Source organism: Poecilia reticulata, chromosome 21, assembly GCF_904066995.2.
Source record: "Poecilia reticulata chromosome 21, P_reticulata-male-v2, whole genome shotgun sequence".
NCBI lineage: Eukaryota > Metazoa > Chordata > Actinopteri > Cyprinodontiformes > Poeciliidae > Poecilia > Poecilia reticulata.
The window spans coordinates 22,624,643-22,644,352 of NC_088850.1; the positions used below are offsets into that span (position 1 = coordinate 22,624,643).

The following is a 19,710-nucleotide window of genomic DNA, read 5'->3' on the forward strand; positions in this document are numbered from 1 at the left end:
AAACTACTTTCACCCCTGGGTATAACTGTGTGCAAAGATGTGCCGGTTAATCCATGGCACTATGCTAAGTGCAATATGTTGACATCCGTCTTTGAGAGTAGAGTTGTGCATTTGGTTTTGCTTTTTTTTTTTTAATTATTATTTGAATTTATTTTATAAAGAACAGAGCATATTAATCAACATGAGTACATTAAGACAACCATGTCAATATACCAGTTTGGCCCACAAGGGTTAATTTTCCTATGCAGTCCTGTGGCAGACCACTGAGTCACCAGTCAGGGCCAATCAAGCTAAAGTTGGCCGATTCTTGTTGCGAGCCCTTTTTTAGTCCATATCTACACAACAAAAATTCAGTTAGGACAAATGTTCATCAGCTTTTATTGCAATTCATATGGTTTGTCAGTGGGTTTGAAGACAGAAAGTCCCAGCTGTGTAGTGACTTCTAAGTCTCTAAGAATAAACCATTAGAGAGAATACTTGCGGTAAAAAGATGAGGGTGAATAATTAGAACACTGAGTGATCTTGTAAAAGGAAGGAACATGTTTTTAGAAAAGCATCTGTTTTCATTTTATGAATCTGACTGAAATGAATTTCACTTCAGCTGACAGATGCATCAAAGCCTGAAAGCAGCAGGGTCAGCTATGGGATGAGGACATGTTTCCAGGTGTTTTCCCTCCTGGCTGTGTGTGATGGATCCTGTGATGTGTGCTAAAAGTAGCCGACTGGGGTACAAGTCGTCGTCAGACTCCCAGGAGTGTGGGAATCTCCTGCAGGGAAAAAAATAAAGCAGTAACTTTTTTTCCCCGTATTTTTCAATTTCAGATCACCAGCTTTACCAAAGTACAGAGTCATGTTAGTGCATTTTGTGTTGAGGCAGCACCAGTAACCTTTAACTGGAAATAAAGCCAACAAAGCATTTCTCATGAACCTGGTGACAGATATGACATCATCCCTATGAGGGAATATACATGTGGAAACAAGCATGCATGCGTGCACGAGGATGTGAGCAGTAAGAGGGAGTGTTTGCATTGAGCAACAGTTGTGTTGATGATTGACTGTCAGCTGTGAGTCAGCACGGCGGGCCACCTGATTTGTGTGTGAGTTGGCACTCAGATCCATTTCCCACCTTCTCTCTGCTTACTTGTGTGATTTATGAATCATCAGTGTGAAGTTTACAGGGCAAAACTCCAACTCAATGAAGGATATATGTTTGTATGTGTGAACTTGACAGATTACAACTTCCCACAGAAGGCATCTGTATTGTTTTAAGAATCATCTTTATTGACCAAGATTGTTCACACAAACAAGGATTTTGACCTTTGCACAATTTCACAGGGTAGTGACATAAATGGAGAAAGCTTCAACATTCAAGTTTCTGGGAACACACATTTCAGATCACCCTACCTAATCATTAAGAACACACAATGGAAGCTGTGCTTCCATTAACCAAATATTAGCGCAAATTGGAATTCCGAAAATAAATATGCATAATGGAAACAACGCAATTTTGAAACGTATCACCTTTGTCGATAAAAAGTTTTATTCTGGGGTGAGGTCGTTTTTCAGTCGTATGGAAATTGGCATATTTCTCAAAACTGCAATGGCAAAATTTTTTCACATCACACCTCATAATCACCAGCTGGATGTTACTACTACAGGAAGTAGTTGAAGGAAGATGGTCCAGTATATTTTTTAATGACTTATCACGTGAACAATCTTATTCACATGTGATTAGCATTTCTTACTTAATGGAAACAGCGCAATTCCGAAATTGTCTTTTCAGCACTAGCGGAATATTGACACAGTTTTACACAAATTTGCAGTGGAGGCGCAGCTAATAAGTATGAATGTATAAACTTTAGAGGAAATAAAATGAGTAAAGGTCTGTGTGGAGATGGTTTAAACAAATAGCCCTTTGTGCTGCCGACGTGAAGGTAAAAGTCTAAACAGTTTGTGTTCAGGGTGTGTGGGATCTGCAGAGACGTTAGCCGTCCTTTTCCTGACCATAACCTTTTCAAATCCTGGACGGAGCAGACCTAATTGTGTTCACTGCAGTCCAGTCCTTATCCAAACACCATAGTGATGGATGAACTCAGGACAGACTGAATGATGGCCTCTAAGAAGATAACCAGCAGCACGGTTGGACTTCTTGAGTTGTAGCAGGAAGTTCAGTGTCTTCTGGGTCATCTTCTGAACAGTGTGTGTTTCTGGACCCGACATGGTCCTCACACACAGACAGGTTCCTTGAAGCTGGAAGTGATCTGCAGTAGACACAGTGTTGCGGAGGATGATGAGTTTGAGTTGAACTATGTTTGTACCTGAAGCTCCTGAACACACTGTTTGTAACGTGTGTCCACACACAGTATGTACACTTGTGTCCTATTGAAGCTGGTACAGGTCTTTTCTTTTTGACATATTTCATAAAGTCACTTGAATTTAATTTTTTTACAGATGTGTACAGAGAACATGTCAATATATTATACCTACAGACTGTCTCTCAGGCACTTTCCCTTCTGCCCTCTGCTGACACCTAGTGACCAAACTAGGGAAAACCTGCAGGAGAACTCACCATCAATCTAAAACTGACTGCTTCTTTCCTGAAGAAGATGTGTGCAGATTAAAGTTGTGATTATAAAACATGGCAGCTCAACCTAAGAGAAATGATTATATATGACTTAGCTCTAATTATATTTCATTACCTTCTTAATATAATGGGATAAGTCATTTTTTGCCGAGAGTGATAATTTTGTTTTTGCATGAATCTTCTTTTGGCCTGAAAGAGGTGGAGATTTATTTGCTAGAATGACTTTTGGCTTAGGGCATTATTTTAAGAAGGTGACAATTTTTAAATGGTAACAAAATCTGATTCACCTAATTTACTTCCTACTTCTGACAATTTTTTCACCCTTGGCTTCGTTTGTACTGTGAAATTGGTGATATTTGGTAAAAACTTAAAACGCTGTTTTCTGTTCCTCCAGGCAGCTCCAGGAGCTGCAGCGACAGAAGGAGATGGAGCGGGAACGTCAGGAAAAGGAGCGCCAGGAACGAGAGCGCCAGGAGCAGGAGCATCAGGAAAAGGAGCGCCTGGAGCGGGAGACGCTGGAGCGGCAGGAACGTGATCGCCAGGAGAAGGAGGCGCAGGCAGAGAGGGAGCGGATGGAGCGAGAGCGCCAGGAGCAGCAGGAGCGCACAGAGCGTGAGATGATGGAGAGAGAAAAGGCAGAGCGAGAGCGGCTGGAGAAGGAGCAGCAGGAGCAGTTGGACAGAGAGCAGCAGGACTGGGAGAGAGGGAGACGCATCTCCAACGCCGGTGAGTGTTGACCACACACGCACACACACACATACATTTGTCCACTCAGGAGGAAGTCTGAAGCCGAACATTAACAGAAATACACTTTGATTGTTGATAATACCTTATTACCAACTAACAAATTATTTACCACCTGGAACTGTAAGTCATCTTGTTTATCAGGATCATCTTGTTGTGATGACCTATTAGTGTTTATATAAGACATTTCTCTATCTTATGCATAACATACTATGTAGTTCAGCTCATTACATTGTATCAATACCACATAACAAGAAATCCATGTTTTCTATCACTTAAAGGGGTGATACTATGTATTTTCCAGGTACATAGGGCCATTTTATACCTCAGTCAAGTAACTATGTTACCTTCAGTTATTATAAAAAGGCTACATATACCAAAGATGACTTTAAAAAGATGACTTCACAATTTAACTCCTTGAAATTGACTACTGTCTCTTTAAGAAGCTCCAGCTATTTCCAAATCGCTGCTTTCAACATGTCATCACAGCGATGCTCGTCCTTGATGCTGTTTACTACCGATCATAGGAGCTTTGGACTGAGAATTAATTCTCAGCCACTTTGCAGTTCCACCAGGTGTTTGCTAATTGCTGCTGCAATTATCAATTAGCAAACACCTCATAGGGTCTCATAGGGTCCTCTCACCCTATGAGAGGGGGACATAGGGTGAGAGGACCTCTAAGGGGTGGAAATTGGCGGTACTTTGTGAGCTCAAGCATTTAGGCACCCTGACTAGTTTTCATGGAGATTGAAGGATTCCTCAAACATGCATGAAAGAATCAAAGCAACACCCCATATGATTTTGATGAGGGAACAACATTCTAGCATGAATTAAAGGTCAAAAAGTTGATCTTATATAATACCCCTCTTTAAATGAAAATTTAATTTTAATTTGGTTTATTTTAAATGTATTTAACCAGAAAAGCAACAGTTAACGATTTAAAGTGAAACATATTCAGCCCAGTTTTCTTCTTAATCATTCTTCTGGTGCATTCACAGTTTGGTTTAAATGCAAAACTGGTGAAAATCAGAAGCTCTTGTTTTTAACAGGGTAGTCTACAAATTAAATGTTGTTTATTTTCTCCACCTGACCTCCACCTCATGAATTCCTTCTTAAAAATGATTCTTAAAAACCCCTCCTGTAACTGATGGTTTTATTCCATTTCTTTTTTTTTTTCTTTTTTTATGAAAGGTTTCTGTGAATCATCCATCTAACTGGCCCAGGTTAAGGTTGTCTTAAAAACTATAGGATCATTTCTCAAATCAAAATCCAACCATGAATAAAATGTAATATTTCAAGACTTCATTGCCATTTCTATCAGTTTTTCAAAGTTTAACTCGCTGCTTAGTTTGATTTCTGACTATTTTGAGTTTGAATGATCAGAACATGGAGGTGCTGGTGGGATCACACACTAACTGGAGGAGTGTGTATGGGGGGCAGGTGGGGTAACAATCTGATTCCAGGACTGGGTCAGTGGGGAAGGCTGCATGGAATGGAACGCTTCAGCGGCACGCTCAGCTTGTTAGCATACGCACGCACGCACACACACTTCAGTGGAGTTACTCAGAGACTAAAAATACATGAGGAAGAAGCTTTGCTGAGACACTCAAGGAGGGATGTGCTATGTGCATACATGCATGTAGAAGCTGCAGGACGAGGTGGGGAGGGGGGTGTTAGCTCACGTGTCATGCAGAATAATATGCACATCACATGAGAGGGCAAATGCAAACAGACATGTTGGCCCACGAGACGGCGTGATGGGAGTTGACATTTTCTGCTTCATAGAGATTTGAGTTTTGCTCTTCAGAACGATTGGTGTGTTTTCCACTGTTAGCAGCCATTCCTCTGCTGCATCTGGTCACACACACCTCCGTCTTACTCAACGTTGTTCTGTTAAACAGCCCTTAAGCTTTTACTAAGTGAGTGTTTTGAGGCTCTTATAAAGATGTTGAACATTGTGTTAGTCACTTTTATTATGAGAAAACTGTCATGACTCTGTTTTCTCAATAGCTTGAATTAAGAGAATCACAGCGTGTGTCAGATTTTAAACTGGCTATAGAGAAAAAAGCTATTAGGATAAAAAGGAATACAGACACAAACACACCATCAAATCATTTATTGTGAAAAATTTTGTCACCATAAATTTCAGTCATCGATGGTAAATGAAAAACCAAAACTGACTGGATTATAAAACAGTATTTATTTTAATTTCAATCAATTAATATCAGTAAATTTCAAAATAAGATTAAATACAGCTACTGTGATGCGTTTCACACTTTTTAAAGTAACTCTTAAATAAGCCCCTTTCAGAGGTAAATCTTTTTAAGAAATATTTTTGTTTCACACCCCATGAATGCTGGCATTCAGTCTTAGCCATACCGTTACCTATAAAATAAATAGTATCATTACTTTATCACAAATCTCTATCACAGTAGTACCACACAATATCACAATAAAATTCTAAGTCCATATCGCCCACCTCTAAAACACGCAACACTAGAGTTATTAACACAGAATATGTTGTTTTTTATAAGGTATTTATTGGCTTTTTGGTGTGGCTAATTAACGTCAGACTGGTAAACAGGACCAGCTGGTGTGGCACAGAGAGGCTTGGCCGATGGACGGCATATTGGTCCTCTCACACGGGGCTGAGAGCACACATATCTGTGTGCTTATGTCTAGTATGAGCAGAATAATTACTGCTGAACGATGGAGCAGAGCTGCACGTCTGCAGAGACGGAGAAATGAAGAATGGTGGAGTGATGAAGATGTTCAGAAAAAGATTTTGAGTTGAAGCAGAGAGGGGATCACAATGGTGCATTTATAGATTAGGAATCTATAAATGCATTGCTGGAGGAATCGTGTGTTGCTCAGTCTTATGCTGAGTTCCAGTTGTACACGGAACTGGGAAATTCCATCTTCCCAGTCAGAAACATCAACTGGAAAATCTTCTGAAGTCAGATTTCCCAGCAACTCCGACTACCCACAGTTATGACTTGTAAGGCCGACTTCGTGCTTCAATATGGCTGAAATCAGAACTCCTGCAGGAACACAGACAGTTCTTTAGTTTGTCTGTCTTGTGACTCTTCCTGCTGTGTGACTGAGCCAGCAGAGTCCTCTGTGGTGAGCGGCATCTAACTCTACATGTATTTGTGTTTAGATAAAGTCTGTGTGCTTGCTCATAGAAAAGAAGAGGTTTAATTAGACAGACCCATAAGAACATGTAATTATCTCCAGCAATTATCAGCCACTGGATATTAGTAAAGTCAGCAAACTGCTGTTTTTGCATGCAGCACCAGACTGAACCCTGAACAGAAACCTAAAACTAATCACTCAGACCTGCAGATTTTCCAGCCTTGGTAAAGCAGGCAGTGATCTGAGGATTACCAACTTTACATTATACACATCACATATGGCAGCTCCTTCCAAACACCACGAGGCTGTAAGAACACACACACGCACGCGCGCACGCACACACACACACACACACATACACACACGGACACAACCAAAGTAATTACCTTATACACACACGCGCACGCACACACAGATTCAGGTTAGATTTATAACAAAATAAACTGAGTGGAAAATTAGTGTGCATTCTGCCTTTCTCTGCTGTTCCAACTTAGCATCTAAACAGATTATTATTGCTTTATGAAAATGGGAAGGACCCTTAAAATAAAACATTCTGATAGATGGCGAAAGAATGGCAATATAATTAACTTTTTTTTATATATTAGTAGCTGGTCACAACACAATTACTCTATCCAGCAGATTTTAGCCACAAGTCTGTTGTTGTGAAATGTTTATTTTCATATTCAAAAACCTGAATTATTTGTTTGTTTGGATCATTTAATGTGTTTCTAATATTGTATTATAGGTGCAAATGGCTAAATTAAAATTCAGCAGAATGTTTTTTATCCGATTAATTGTCAAAATAATTGATAGCATAATCAGTTACTGAAATAATCACTGCCGCCTGTTCATGTTTAAAGCAAAACTGCTATTATGACAAAAAATATCAGTATCTTGTATCTTATCAACATATTTCATATTATCTTCTCATGAAGATGCTTTCCCTTTCATCTGAAAATTATAGGTTTATCATTAGATGGGAAGCAATGCCCATATTTAGATGAGTGTTGCATCCTCCTGCAGGAGAGGTTTGTATGAGCGTACTTCTTCATTGGGTAACTGTTGGGTGGTCTTCTCGTTGCGGGGACTGGATGATGGTTATGATGGCATTGAAAATGATTCTAATAACTCTAGCTGACTTGTCCCGTTTGTCCCTTTATCCTTTCACCTTCTTTTAACCTGCAGGACTTTGAAAGGTGTCTCAGTCTCTGTCCTCAGTACTAATACCTGTCCACTAACAGAGTAGCATCCTGTCAGCGTTGAGCCTTGACTCAGAAGGCAGAAGAAGACTTAAGTTTAGCTTTTTGCTGGTTTCCTGCTTCATTTCCCCCTTCTCTTTTTTTCCTCCCTTTCTTCCTTCTCTCCCTCCTGCCCTGCTGTGTTTCCCTCCCGTGTGCTGGACGGCTCCTTCCTTCCTTCCTTCCTTCCTTCCTTCCTTCCTTCCTTCCTTCCTTCCTTCCTTCCTTCCTTCCTTCCTTCCTTCCTTCCTTCCTTCCTTCCTTCCTTCCTTCCTTCCTTCCTTCCTTTCTTCCTTCCTTCCTTCCTTCCTTCCTTCATGCATCCCTCCCTCCCTCCCTCCCTCCCTCCTCCTGTTTTGTCTTGTCCCTGATATTTATTTGGCCCGGGTGGGGTGTGTGTGTGTGTGTTCAGCCTTTGAAAGCACACTCTACACCCCCACGCCTCAGGAGTACGGCCGGACCTCGTCCACGCCCGTATCTCCATCCACGCCCACGTTCCCGGGTCCTGGCGCGCCCTCGGCCTCCTCCGCCGCTGCTGCCCCCCCAACCCCGCCCCTCAGACAGTCGGCGTCCCGCTTTGCCACCTCGCTAGGCTCCGCCTTCCACCCCGTCCTGCCTCACTACGCCACGGTTCCCAGGCGGCAGCCAGCCTTTCCACAAGCCCCGCCTCCTGCCCAGGCGCCTGCTCCCATCCCTCCCACCCCGCCCAAGTCCGTGGTGTGGTCGGCGTGCAACTTCACCCCGTTGCCGCCCTCGCCCCCCGTCATGATCAGCAGTCCCCCAGGGAAGGCCACGGGGCCACGGCCGCTCATCCCGCTGGTGGCTCAGTCGCCCCTCAGCCAGAAGCCCCCGTCACCTTCACCCAACGGTCCTCCCATGTTCCCCGCACCCTCACCCGTCACTATCCCCCACAGCCAAACCCCCCTAGGAATCGCCTGCCCCACTCCACCCCCTCCGACCCCTCCCCCTCTCCCCCCATCGTCTTCGTCCGTCTCGTCTCCCTCCTCCTCATCCCAGGCTCCTGGTCTGCCCTCTCCCTCCACAGCGCCCCCTGCTGCTGCAGCTGCTGCCACTTGTGTCTCTGCTGAGCACCTGTCCCTCCCCGTGGGTCTGGGCCTGGCAGGGCCTCTGGAACCGGACGCGGCTCAGTGGGGCCCCTGCTGTCAGCCCCAGCCCCAGGGTAAGGCTTTTCTAGTCTGGTTTCTGCTCTCTCTCCTCTCCTCTTCTCTTCCTCCCTTTGTCTCTTGCTGCCTCTGGCTCACACACTAACAGGGAACTGTGTCTCACTTCAAGAACAGGAGCCATGCCTGGTCTTGACTATTCATACCACTTGGATTTTTCCACATTTTGTTTCATTGCAACCATAATGTCTGTTAGTTGGGAAGATCGATGAGGTAGTGAACAATTGTGAGGTGATTTTAAAAATCATACAGGTTGTCAAATTATTTCTGAATAAAACTCTAAAGGTGTGTTGGCATACGTTTGTATTCAGCCTCTTTTGTTCTCTGACTTGTAAATAAAACCCAGTAGAACCGACTGACTTCAAAACTCATCTAATCAGGGCTGGACGATAAATCGATAACAATATATGTCGCGATAGACATGTGATCAATATCAATAGATACATCTGATTGCTCAACATAGAGAATATTGTCTGAACTCTGATCCAGAACTGCACAGCATTATGGGGGATGTAGGCAGAGCAAAGGCTTTAGCCATTCAACCTCTCACAGCAAGTTCAGCCAGGTTGGTGGCATCAACTTACTTACTCACTCACTCTTTGGTTACCTACCAACAACCCAGTGAGTAGCATGCACAGCAGCAGTTTCAAGTTTTGCCACCATGCCTCATGACTACTGAAAAACAATAACATGGAGTGAAAACTTGATCAAACCGGAAAGGTTGCATCACAAGATTTTCAGATATTTAAAACAAAAAACTAATGAACAATTAGTTCATATTGCAAGTGTCAATATCAACTGATATTAGACACTTGCATTGTGTTCTGTTTTCCGCCATATCGCCCAGCTCTAGACTTGATACTGGGGTGGAGGCCTACCTTCCAGACACTCTAAACATCCAACCAAAGCTTTAATTGAACTTTTTAGATCAAAGCATGTCCACGTGTTAAAATGATCCAAAGTCCAGATGTAAATCCAAGTAAGAATCTGTGGTAAAATGTAAAAATCAATGTTTACAGACAGATTAAGCTTTTATGCAAAGAGGAATTGAGAAAGAAACATCAGTCTCTAAATGTGCAAAACTGGCAGAGACCCCAAACGTCTTACTGCTGGAAGTGTGGAAACACCTTGTGTTGTTTTAGGCTGATAAATATAAATGCATGCCACACTTTTCAGATTTGTATGTTGAAAACTATGCATCATATTGCTTCTACTCTCTCACAAAAATAAAATCAGAAGAACACTGGGGTTCATGTGATAAAATGTGGAAAGTCTTTGGTGGAATAAAAACTTTTGCAAAACACCACACAAGGATTTTTACCTTGCTGGCAACAGTTACTTGACTTTAATACAGTGAAACTTAAAAACATGTCCAGTCTTCTCTGTGCTTTGGCACTGTTGCTCCATCCCATCCTAACTTCTGGTCTGTGTGCTTGCTACTGAAGAACCAGGCATGACTGAATATAAAATTTCTTGTTGAGCTTTGCATGTTTGACGCATCATAATGTGTTCCAGCAGATCATTGACTGGAGGTTGTGGAAAGCCAACTCCTTTCTCTATTAGTTACTCTCTTTTTTATCACTTCATTCCTCATTAGTGTCCCACCACAGAGCTGCTTCTGTGATTTGACATTTCACTGACCCTGGCTGGGTTCTTCTGTGTGTTGGTGTGCTGTCAGTAACTATCCATTCACCCACTGAGCATCTGAGTTGTAATCAGAGTGTCTGTAAATACAATTGATTCATAACTAAATTGGTGTTTTAATCTTCACGGTTTAATTGTGAAAGACGAAATGCTGAATTCATTCTTAATCTGGCTCTTTACATAAACTGGTTTAATTAGGTATAAAATAAATCAGATTTAATGCTAACTTATACACCAACTCAGCAGTGGTCCTCTGACCTCCATCCTCTGTCCTCTCACACATCAGACGATGTTTTCCCAGTTCCAGTTAGTGTAGAGGCCGACGGCTGTGATTGGCTGGAAAACTCTGGGCTTCTGGATTTGCATTGATCACAGTTCAACATGGTCACATTCCATATGAGTTTATTGATCAGATGATTTGCTCTTATCATAATTTGTAACATATTTCTCTTTTTTAAAGTCAAATCATTGTTTTGGTCATCATGCATCTCTATGGTTGTGTGTGTGTGTTTCTGTATATTCTGTCAAATGTTCTGTTTAATGTTGGCTGCTTTTTTTACCCTTATTATAACACAAAGGTCTGAGACTTTTCATGCATTTTGTTCTTGTTTCTATGAATAACTAAAAGCAGCAGGAATCATGTCATGTTTTATGCTGCTCATTAACATGCATGCTGTTTGCATTGATATGACAAATAACATTTTCTTGTATTTGCATTGATGTCGTGTTAATTGTGAATATTACAGTTTCAACACATTTATGCCTGCCTCTAGCACTTTTTTTTTTTACATGAATTTGTATTGAAGGGTAATAATGGAGGATGAACAGTCATGGTAATAAAACATTTTTAAAATAACAGTCTTTAGCTCTTACATGGTGTAAGTGCAACTTTGGAGCAAAACCAACAAAATCCTGCGCATATGAAAAGTTTTGACCACTTGAGTAATAATACAGACCTAAAGCTAATGAAAACTATTTAGCATTAGCGCTCCCAAATCCAATTGAAATGAAAGCTTTTGTTGTCATTGCACTCATATACTGCAATGATTCATATCTTATCACAAAGGATGGTTGTGACTCATACTACAGCAGTCCTTCGTGATTATGTGAACTGGCTTTTGAGTTGCTCATGTAACACACTTAAGCTGATAGCTGTTGTTTTTACACCAAAGTTCTAATGTCCAACAGAACTGGAACACACCATAAATCAATATTTGGCCTAAAAGTGTCATTATTTATTTTTGTGCAAACTAAGCCAGATGCAGGACAGATCAGAATCAATTGTTTCTTCCCAAAAATCTAAAACTGACTTTTACTTGAGATTTTTCCCCAAAGAATTGTGTAAGTGAAATCATTTAAAACTGCCATACATGTGGTTGCACAACCCTAGTGTTGGCTATTTAATTCTATTCAGTTCTATCTGTATTATATTACTACATCAATCAATGTATGTAGATCAAATTATGTTGACTGAAACTTGGTGGATTCTCTTTTGATTCATTTCTCTACTCTCTACATTTTAACTTTGCGTTTCGGAAATAAAAACTTATAGCTGATATGTCGCATCCTGTTATTTTCCTCAGGTTCATCTCAAACCTGTGATGATTTGTGTTGCTTTTATTCAATTTAGAACTTTGTTCCAGATAGGAAAGAAAACTGCAGTCATTCAAAAGATAGTAGCATGATATCAAAACGGTATTGGTAAATTAAAAAAAAACACATTTACATTTTGTGCGTCAATAATTGATGATATTCACTTTTCAATAATCTATGGAAGAATCTTTTTTTGCATCCATCAAGCTCTTCTATTTGCTAATCTGTTTTTGCAGATTTTCACTGCTGTTTTAAGTGTCTGTGATATACTCCAAGTCTCTGAGGTTAGAAGCTCTCCTTACCATCACCCTAATCTTTAACTCACTCCACTCAGTGGGTCCAGCTTATGTTCAGGTGCACCTAATAGTCTGGAAATGATGGTACTCTACCAGAGGTATGAATGATTTTAGTTTGTAAATCTTCCTCTGACGAACTCAAAGTTGGAGATTATTCTAACACTACTCCCTCTCTGGGGTTGGGATTGAGGTCAGGGGTCAAGGGTCAGGGCTCTGTGTGGAACACCCTCACTATTCACAACTTTCTGCATTGTTCTCTGCCTTGTGCTCATTGTTCTTTAACTTCCCCATATTTCTCAGTTTTGAACATGAAAATAAATGCAACTATCATGAAATATGAGAATGATTAAATGAAAAAGGAATAGCTTATAGCTTTATAAATTACTCCTAGAAGCTTCAGTGATTATGAAGGTGAATATATTTTTCTGTTGATCGTCTGTCCTCCATTGTAACTAAACACAAAATCCACTGAAATGTAAGCGTTTTAATGAAAACAAATCTTTTATTGAAGTGGTGTGATGGTTTATATTGTGTAACACTGAAAAGCTGTTTCTATCAAATGTAAAGTTGATTAAATTAAATTAAATTTAAAGTTGTTAAATCAGATGATCTACTGAAGTCAATGGTACAGCGATACTCTGTCTATATTTACAACAGCTCAAAACTCATTGTCTTCCTTTGTCTCCTGTCTCCACCCCTCCCCCTCCATCATCCCCTCCGTCTAGCAGACATGGCTCAGACCCCGGTGCTGACCACCCCCACCCCTCCCCCACCTCCGCCCCTGCCACCCGGCTCCACTGTGACCTCGGCGCCCGCCACCCCCACCACCCCGGCCGGCCACCCTCCTCCTCCACCTCCGCCTCCTCCTCTCCCTCCCACCCTGACCCCAGGCGGGACACCACCTCCTCCACCAGGCCCACCCCCTCCACCCGGTGCCCCGCCGCCTCCCCCGGCTCCACCCCTTCCTGCGGGACTCTTCTCTCCCACGGAGGACCGCCCCATGTCAGGCCTTGCCGCTGCCCTCGCTGGAGCCAAGCTGCGTAAAGTGCCAAGGGTGAGCAGCCGACTAGAACCTCCTAATGCCACTAGCTGCATCTCCATAAAAAATCTAGTTTTTAAATAAGATTTTGCACTAGGATGAGATGGGGGGTTTTTCCGCAACAGCAATTTGCAAAACTGCAATGGAAACATTTTTTTTTGGCGCCACATGAGTCATGTGATCAACAGACAGATGTTTTTACTAGTGGAAAAGACGACGAAGACAACAGGAAGTGGGAGGAGGATTCATGTTTTTTGATGACTTATCACATGAACAAACTTAAACTCGTGTGATTTGGATCTAATCTTATTTAACGGAAACTCCACTATTACAAAAATTTTGTTTTGTTTTGTTTTGTTTTTTACATTATCAGAATATAGGCATAGTTTTGTGAATATTAGTAATGGAAATGTAGCCAATGTTATCTTTGGAACCTAATGCTGTATCTCACCTGATCACTACCCATTTAAGAGTTCACACAATGTTCATGCATGGTCTCTTTCACATGCACACATGCACTCAGCCACCATCTGTCCCAGCCCATCCTCGTCTCAGGCTCAGAACTCTAACAGCGCCTGCCAAACACTCCATGGCTGCTTATGTGCAACATGACAAAACACACAAATCAATCATAAATTTGACAAGACACATCTTGTCCTGAAATGTTTAATCACCAATGAGCTTTTTTTATTATTGTTATTTCTCCACCCCCATCCCACAGAGTGACGATGCAGGGGCGGCTCTGGCAGCTGCCCTGTCGGGGGCTGCAGGAGCCAAAACTGAGGCCAGAGGCAACGGCCCTCTGGCAGGAGGAGGAGGGCTTATGGAGGAGATGAGCGCCTTACTGGCCAGGAGGTAGATTGCTGAATTCAGTCTGCTTGAAGCTCCTAGTTCCAATAACCAGATCTAATTTAATATGGCAGCACTCTTTATACTCACATCAGGGCTGCATCATATTAGAAATCCTCACAAAGGCAGTAATTATGGTAAATATTGTGATATTTGTCTATTTTCTTCTTCCTTTTTTTCCCTTCACTCTGATCATTATCATTTTGAACGTCTTTGTGTTGCCATGCTGCCATGAGACTCAGTATAACTGGCTGCTTATGACATTAACTTGTGAAATGCAAGTTTATAACACTTGGAATATTAGCCAAGCGTTATTGTGATGGTGACATATAGTGCAACTCTAACTTAGATGTTTTTTTTATTACCATTATTGTAAAACACTGGTGGAGTGCTGGAGAGAGCGGCTGATTTAAACAGTTATCTCTGTTTTAACTTTATTTATGACTAACGTCTCTGGGATTTACTTCCTGCAGGAGAAGAATTGCAGAGAAGGGCTCCTCACCTGAACCTGACCAGAGATCAGTAAGTTGGACATCCTTCATTTTTTTGATACGTTATCACAAATCAGTTTTTTTTCTCGCTTCTGAGTCGCACAAAAGTTCCTCTGTGAGCCGTGGTTTCCTCAGTGAGGCCAAGCTCCACATTCTTCCCATTCTTGTCTGAAATTACCTCTCAGTCACGCAATGCTTGGTCTTTTTGTTGAAGCCAAGAATGTGAACAGCAATCTGATGTCCGAAACCTGCCCGAAGATTTAAGATTCAATGATGACTGTAAAATTTTATTAAAGTTTCCTTTTCCCTCAAAGAGCCGACTATCTGTTACATCATCTTTCACAGATTTTGAAAACACGATTGCATGCCTCAGCAATAGATGATCACAAACCATGCTCTGGGTGTAATATTTACAACTCAATAGGTATTCTAAAAGCAATCTTTCCATTATTACTTAACCCTTATAGGCCAAGGTCTAAATGGCCATTCCGGCGCGCAGTCTTTCTCTTCTCAGTGTGTCAGAGCTCGCTACGAAGCCATGCAGCGATCGCTAGCAAAACTACTACTAACACTACACACACCACAAACTCTAAATAACATACTTACTGTATAAAAAACCTATCGAAACACTCTTAGTAAAATCCACAGCATCAATTCTCCCTAGTCTCTTGCCGTATCCAAATCTCCCCCCCCTCGTTTGTCCCCACGTGTCTCCGTTCTACCTAGCAACAGACCGTCAACACATTTTCATTGGTTGTGTCGAAATGTGGTACAGTTAGACCCCCACACAGTAAGGCGGAAATGATCGATCATATTCCTGGCTTTATTTTCAAGTAAATAACCACAAAACCAATATAAAAACACCACTTTTATAAAGTTTGAAGTCCGTACTGTCCACCAGAGGTGAAATGAACACTCGGTATACCGTCTGTGTTATTACGAAGCCTTATAAATGTGTCACATGCTTGCCCGCTCCACAGCGGGCTTCGTCCCGGTAGGGTTTTAAACTGCGTTATTATTCCTATGGACATTTAATTTCCCAAACATATTTGAAATTCCTTGATCTCTTTTAGTGAAGATTTTGAACTTTGTGAGGTTCTTACTGAAACATCAAATAACAAATCTTGTTTAAATGTCAAATTTCTTAGATTTTTTTTCTGCCCATCAGGAGGAGGGTGAGATCAACACAACCCCCAAAGTGTCTGCCTGTAGCACACCAGGTAAGAGTCAGAGGAGGACCAGGTAAGAGTCAGAGGAGAGCTGGTCACTCAGGGCTTCAGCTCAGCTGCTGGTTAGAAGCTGAGGTTACCTTAGTCGATTCTAACCTTAGTCGATTTCTTTCAATTTCTTCTGAGGTATTTCCACTGAACAGTCTTGTAGCATGTTTCTGTTGTTCGTCAAGCTTTGAGTTTTTCATATGTACATATTTGCTTATTTTTCTGCTGATAGAGATCATTAATTATTTTTATTAGGAGCAGATTTTGCTCCAAAGCTAAATAATAGTTGACATTTTAGACAGGCTTCAGCATCCTTCATTGGATGCTGTGATATTTTATTTCAACTAAACAGTTCTCTCTTCCATGACAGATTAGGGTCAAAGAAATAGATTTTTTAAATAATCTCACACCTCAAGAATAGGGTCATAATAATTTTTAAATTATTTTTAATTAAATAGTTCTCATAAAATTACTGCATTATTCTGGTAATATTATTACATTATTCTCGTATTATTATGGCTTTTCTTTTATTATGACTGCATTCTCTTCATTTTTAATATTTTACATTTAAATTCCCTTTGGGATCAATAAAGTGTCTTTGAATTGAATTAGTTTACCTTAGCATTGAGATTTTCAAGAGGCCAGTATTTTCTAAAGTAGCATGTTTTATGCAGACAGAAGCTGAAAGCTCCAAAGGATACAACAGAGAGTTGTAACTTTAAATCTTCTTCACTCAGTAGCAGCATACAACACAAATATTGTTTTTGTTTGTGCAACCTGGTTTTAGTATAATGCATTGACTGATTAGAAAAAGATGACATCTCTCAATTTCTGACAAGTTAGTCTACAATTGTCCCATTTGAGCCACCATCTGATTTCTCAGTCTGTCTCTAGCATCCTCTTTATATAATGGTTTGATATGTTTTAATGACAGTAAGCTGAAAATCAGTAAGAGAAGCTTGGTTTCTATTATTTTGTATTTTTCTTGTTGTCCAGACATGCCCAGGAAGCCATGGGAACGAACAAACACCGTGAATGGTAGCAAATCTCCAGTGATTGGAAGGTACGGTCCAGCCCTCTCGTCAGTAGAGCCTTAGGTCATCTCACTACATCTTCTTTTATGCACGATTCAGTTTAAAATGCGTTTTATTTCACTACTTGACTCAGACGCTTTGAAAACCTTAGCAAAAATGTAGAAAGTTTTCAATCCCATGAATTTAAGCATCAGCTAGCTTTAGCATGATGCACTTCCTGGGCCGTTCTGTGCTGCCTAACATCACTAAAGCTTGTGTTGCCTCTTTGTCTACAGTAGGTGTTCATCACACACTGTTATGTTGTGACGACCTCAGAAGTGTGTGAGTGAGAATGAAAAGTAAGGCAGAACGTTTCTGTTGACAATGTTGTTTCTTCGTCTAACCTGAGATTTCAAGACAAAAATCTTAACACTGACTGAGACATTACTATAATAAACAAAGAATGTTTTCAAAGAAAAAAATCAAAACAAAGAATGTTTTCAAAGAAAAAAAAATCATTTCCATTGTGACGCTCTGTTATCATGCACTAGACAATAGCCATCACAAAAAAAACTAAAACAAAGAGACAAAATGGGTCATAATAAAACTGGCAGATTAAGATACTTAAAGAGTAGACTAGTGTAAAAAAGAAAAATTGTTTTGTAGTTTTTAGAAGGCTGTGATTGGTTGTTTTGAACAGGGAGCTGTTCTTTTATTCAGACAGCAGTAATAGCTTAGGGGAGAGAAGGCTGATCTTTTCATAGATTATTTGTCTCGTATTAAATTGTCACACATAGTGACAGTTTTAACTAGAGATGTGCCGATCAGGTTTTTTCCTGCCGATTCCGATCACCTATGAAGCCGATCACTGATACTGATCACATAATTATTATTATTATTTTTTTTTATCATAAACACTACCGGTTACATTATGTGGAAAAAAGAACCATGAATTCACCTTAATTTAGACAAAAACCTGTTTTAATAACTTTTTCCAAGAAGAAAACTAAACAAAACAGGCATTCTGCAAATTGTACTGCTATCAGTAATACTATCTTTAACAGACTGATAACATATGAAGGCTCTGAAGAGGCTAAATAATGCAAAAAGTCAAAATAAAACCTCTCAACATTGCCAAAAAAATTAGGTATAAAAGGTATAAAACTTAACATTTAAAGGCAAATACAGGATTCATTACAATAAACAATCCTGAGTTATTGAATGAAAACTTCCTGATAGCATGGCGGCTAGTTGATTACTGCTAGTTCTGATTGGCTGTTTCTTGCTGAGCGAAGTAATTATGCAGAACAGGGAGAAGATCGATTACTTTTTCAGAGATTATTTGTCTCATGTTAGGACAGTGAAAGTTTTAAGATGTATGTAAAATTTATTTTTTTAAGTTAGATGCTGCAGCTTTAAACAGAGGTTCGGTGTGAGAGTCACTACCAGGTGAAGCAGAAGCGGCGCTCCGTCTGTGAAATATTACTACCTGTAGCGCGTAGCAGCGGTTCAACAGCGAGAGCAGAACCAGCGTCTTACATCGCAGCTCGAAGAATTTTGCGAGTTATTTGTTTAGCTTTCTGACCATTATGCTAATCCCGGTGAGTGTTTGTAGCTGTGCGCTGCTTTAACTGCTATCTGATCCTCCATATGTCTTTTACTGCAGTGAGCCTCGATGTAGCCAAACTCCGTCAAGTATGGCATTGTTTTTATGCCATAGTAGATTCGTCGTGTTGATGCATTTTGACCTGCTTCACCCCATATGCTTCAATTTTCCGCCGCAACACACAAACTTCCCCAGTCACTCAGTGCGTTATAGTTCCACACCACATCGCTTAGGATTTGTTGCTGCGCGTTCGCGCAGTGTGAAGGAAAGAGGAGACCAGCTGCACGGACAGGCTGCGAAATGAGATGCAGGTGATCGGTTTGTGTGATTGGCAACAAGAGACCGTGATCGGCGATCACCGATCAAACGCTTTTTCATGATAATCGGCCGATTATGATCGGTGGCCGATCGATCGGCACACCTCTAGTTTTAACAAATATGTGAAAAACATATGTTTTATAGAGGCTCCATCCTGCAGCTTTAAGGGTTGTTTGATCAGAATTTATAACTGAAACATCGACTGAACAATGATTCAAAATATAGATCTACACCAAGACAAGATGATAATCAATGTATTGTAATACTTTAAAGTCCAAAATTCTGTCATGTTACCCAAACAAAAGTAACTAAAGGCTGTGAGACAATATTCCCAAACAATGTAAAAGGTCATAAAGTAAATGTCTTTCAAATAATCTTTTAGAAGATGGTTCAAAATGTTTTTGTTAAACAGTGATTAAAGTGAAAGGTGAGATTGCTGCTTATCCAAGTTTAGATTTGGTTGATTTCATGTCTTAATGAGAACCGGATCTTTGTTCAGCTCAAAACAAAACAAAAAAAAAGCTGCCTTATCAGATAGTATTTTACAGCAGCCTTATAGGAGTTGGCAGGTGTAACAGACCTAAGCTAAGCTCTAGTAGGTCTATTGAAGAAGCCTCATCAGGCTGGAATCCTGAGCTGTAAGAATCCCAGGATAAGAAGTAAAGTGTGTGTCTCTGCTGCTCACACAGACGAGAGTCTCCGTGGAGAAATCCCATGGCAGCAGATTCCTCCTACAGGTAGAGAGACGACTCACGCCTCTGA

At 40.7% G+C, this 19,710-nt stretch overlaps 1 protein-coding gene across 11 annotated transcripts in view; it reads left to right on the forward strand.

Moving 5' to 3' along the window:
- The window catches only part of enah (ENAH actin regulator), a 138,688-nt gene that overhangs the window by 107,911 nt on the left and 11,067 nt on the right, over positions 1-19,710 (forward strand). For 5 of the 11 annotated variants that reach the window (XM_081602082.1, XM_081602081.1, XM_081602078.1 and 2 more), the window contains 8 exons: positions 2,979-3,310; positions 8,114-8,881; positions 13,141-13,469; positions 14,176-14,309; positions 14,777-14,825; positions 15,963-16,014; positions 17,008-17,074; positions 19,638-19,685. In XM_081602082.1, the coding sequence (XP_081458208.1) occupies positions 2,979-3,310; positions 8,114-8,881; positions 13,141-13,469; positions 14,176-14,309; positions 14,777-14,825; positions 15,963-16,014; positions 17,008-17,074; positions 19,638-19,685 (1,779 nt within the window). The remainder of the gene's footprint in view (positions 1-2,978; positions 3,311-8,113; positions 8,882-13,140; positions 13,470-14,175; positions 14,310-14,776; positions 14,826-15,962; positions 16,015-17,007; positions 17,075-19,637; positions 19,686-19,710) is intronic. The other 6 variants (XM_081602079.1, XM_081602085.1, XM_081602080.1 and 3 more) reach the window with 6 other exon arrangements.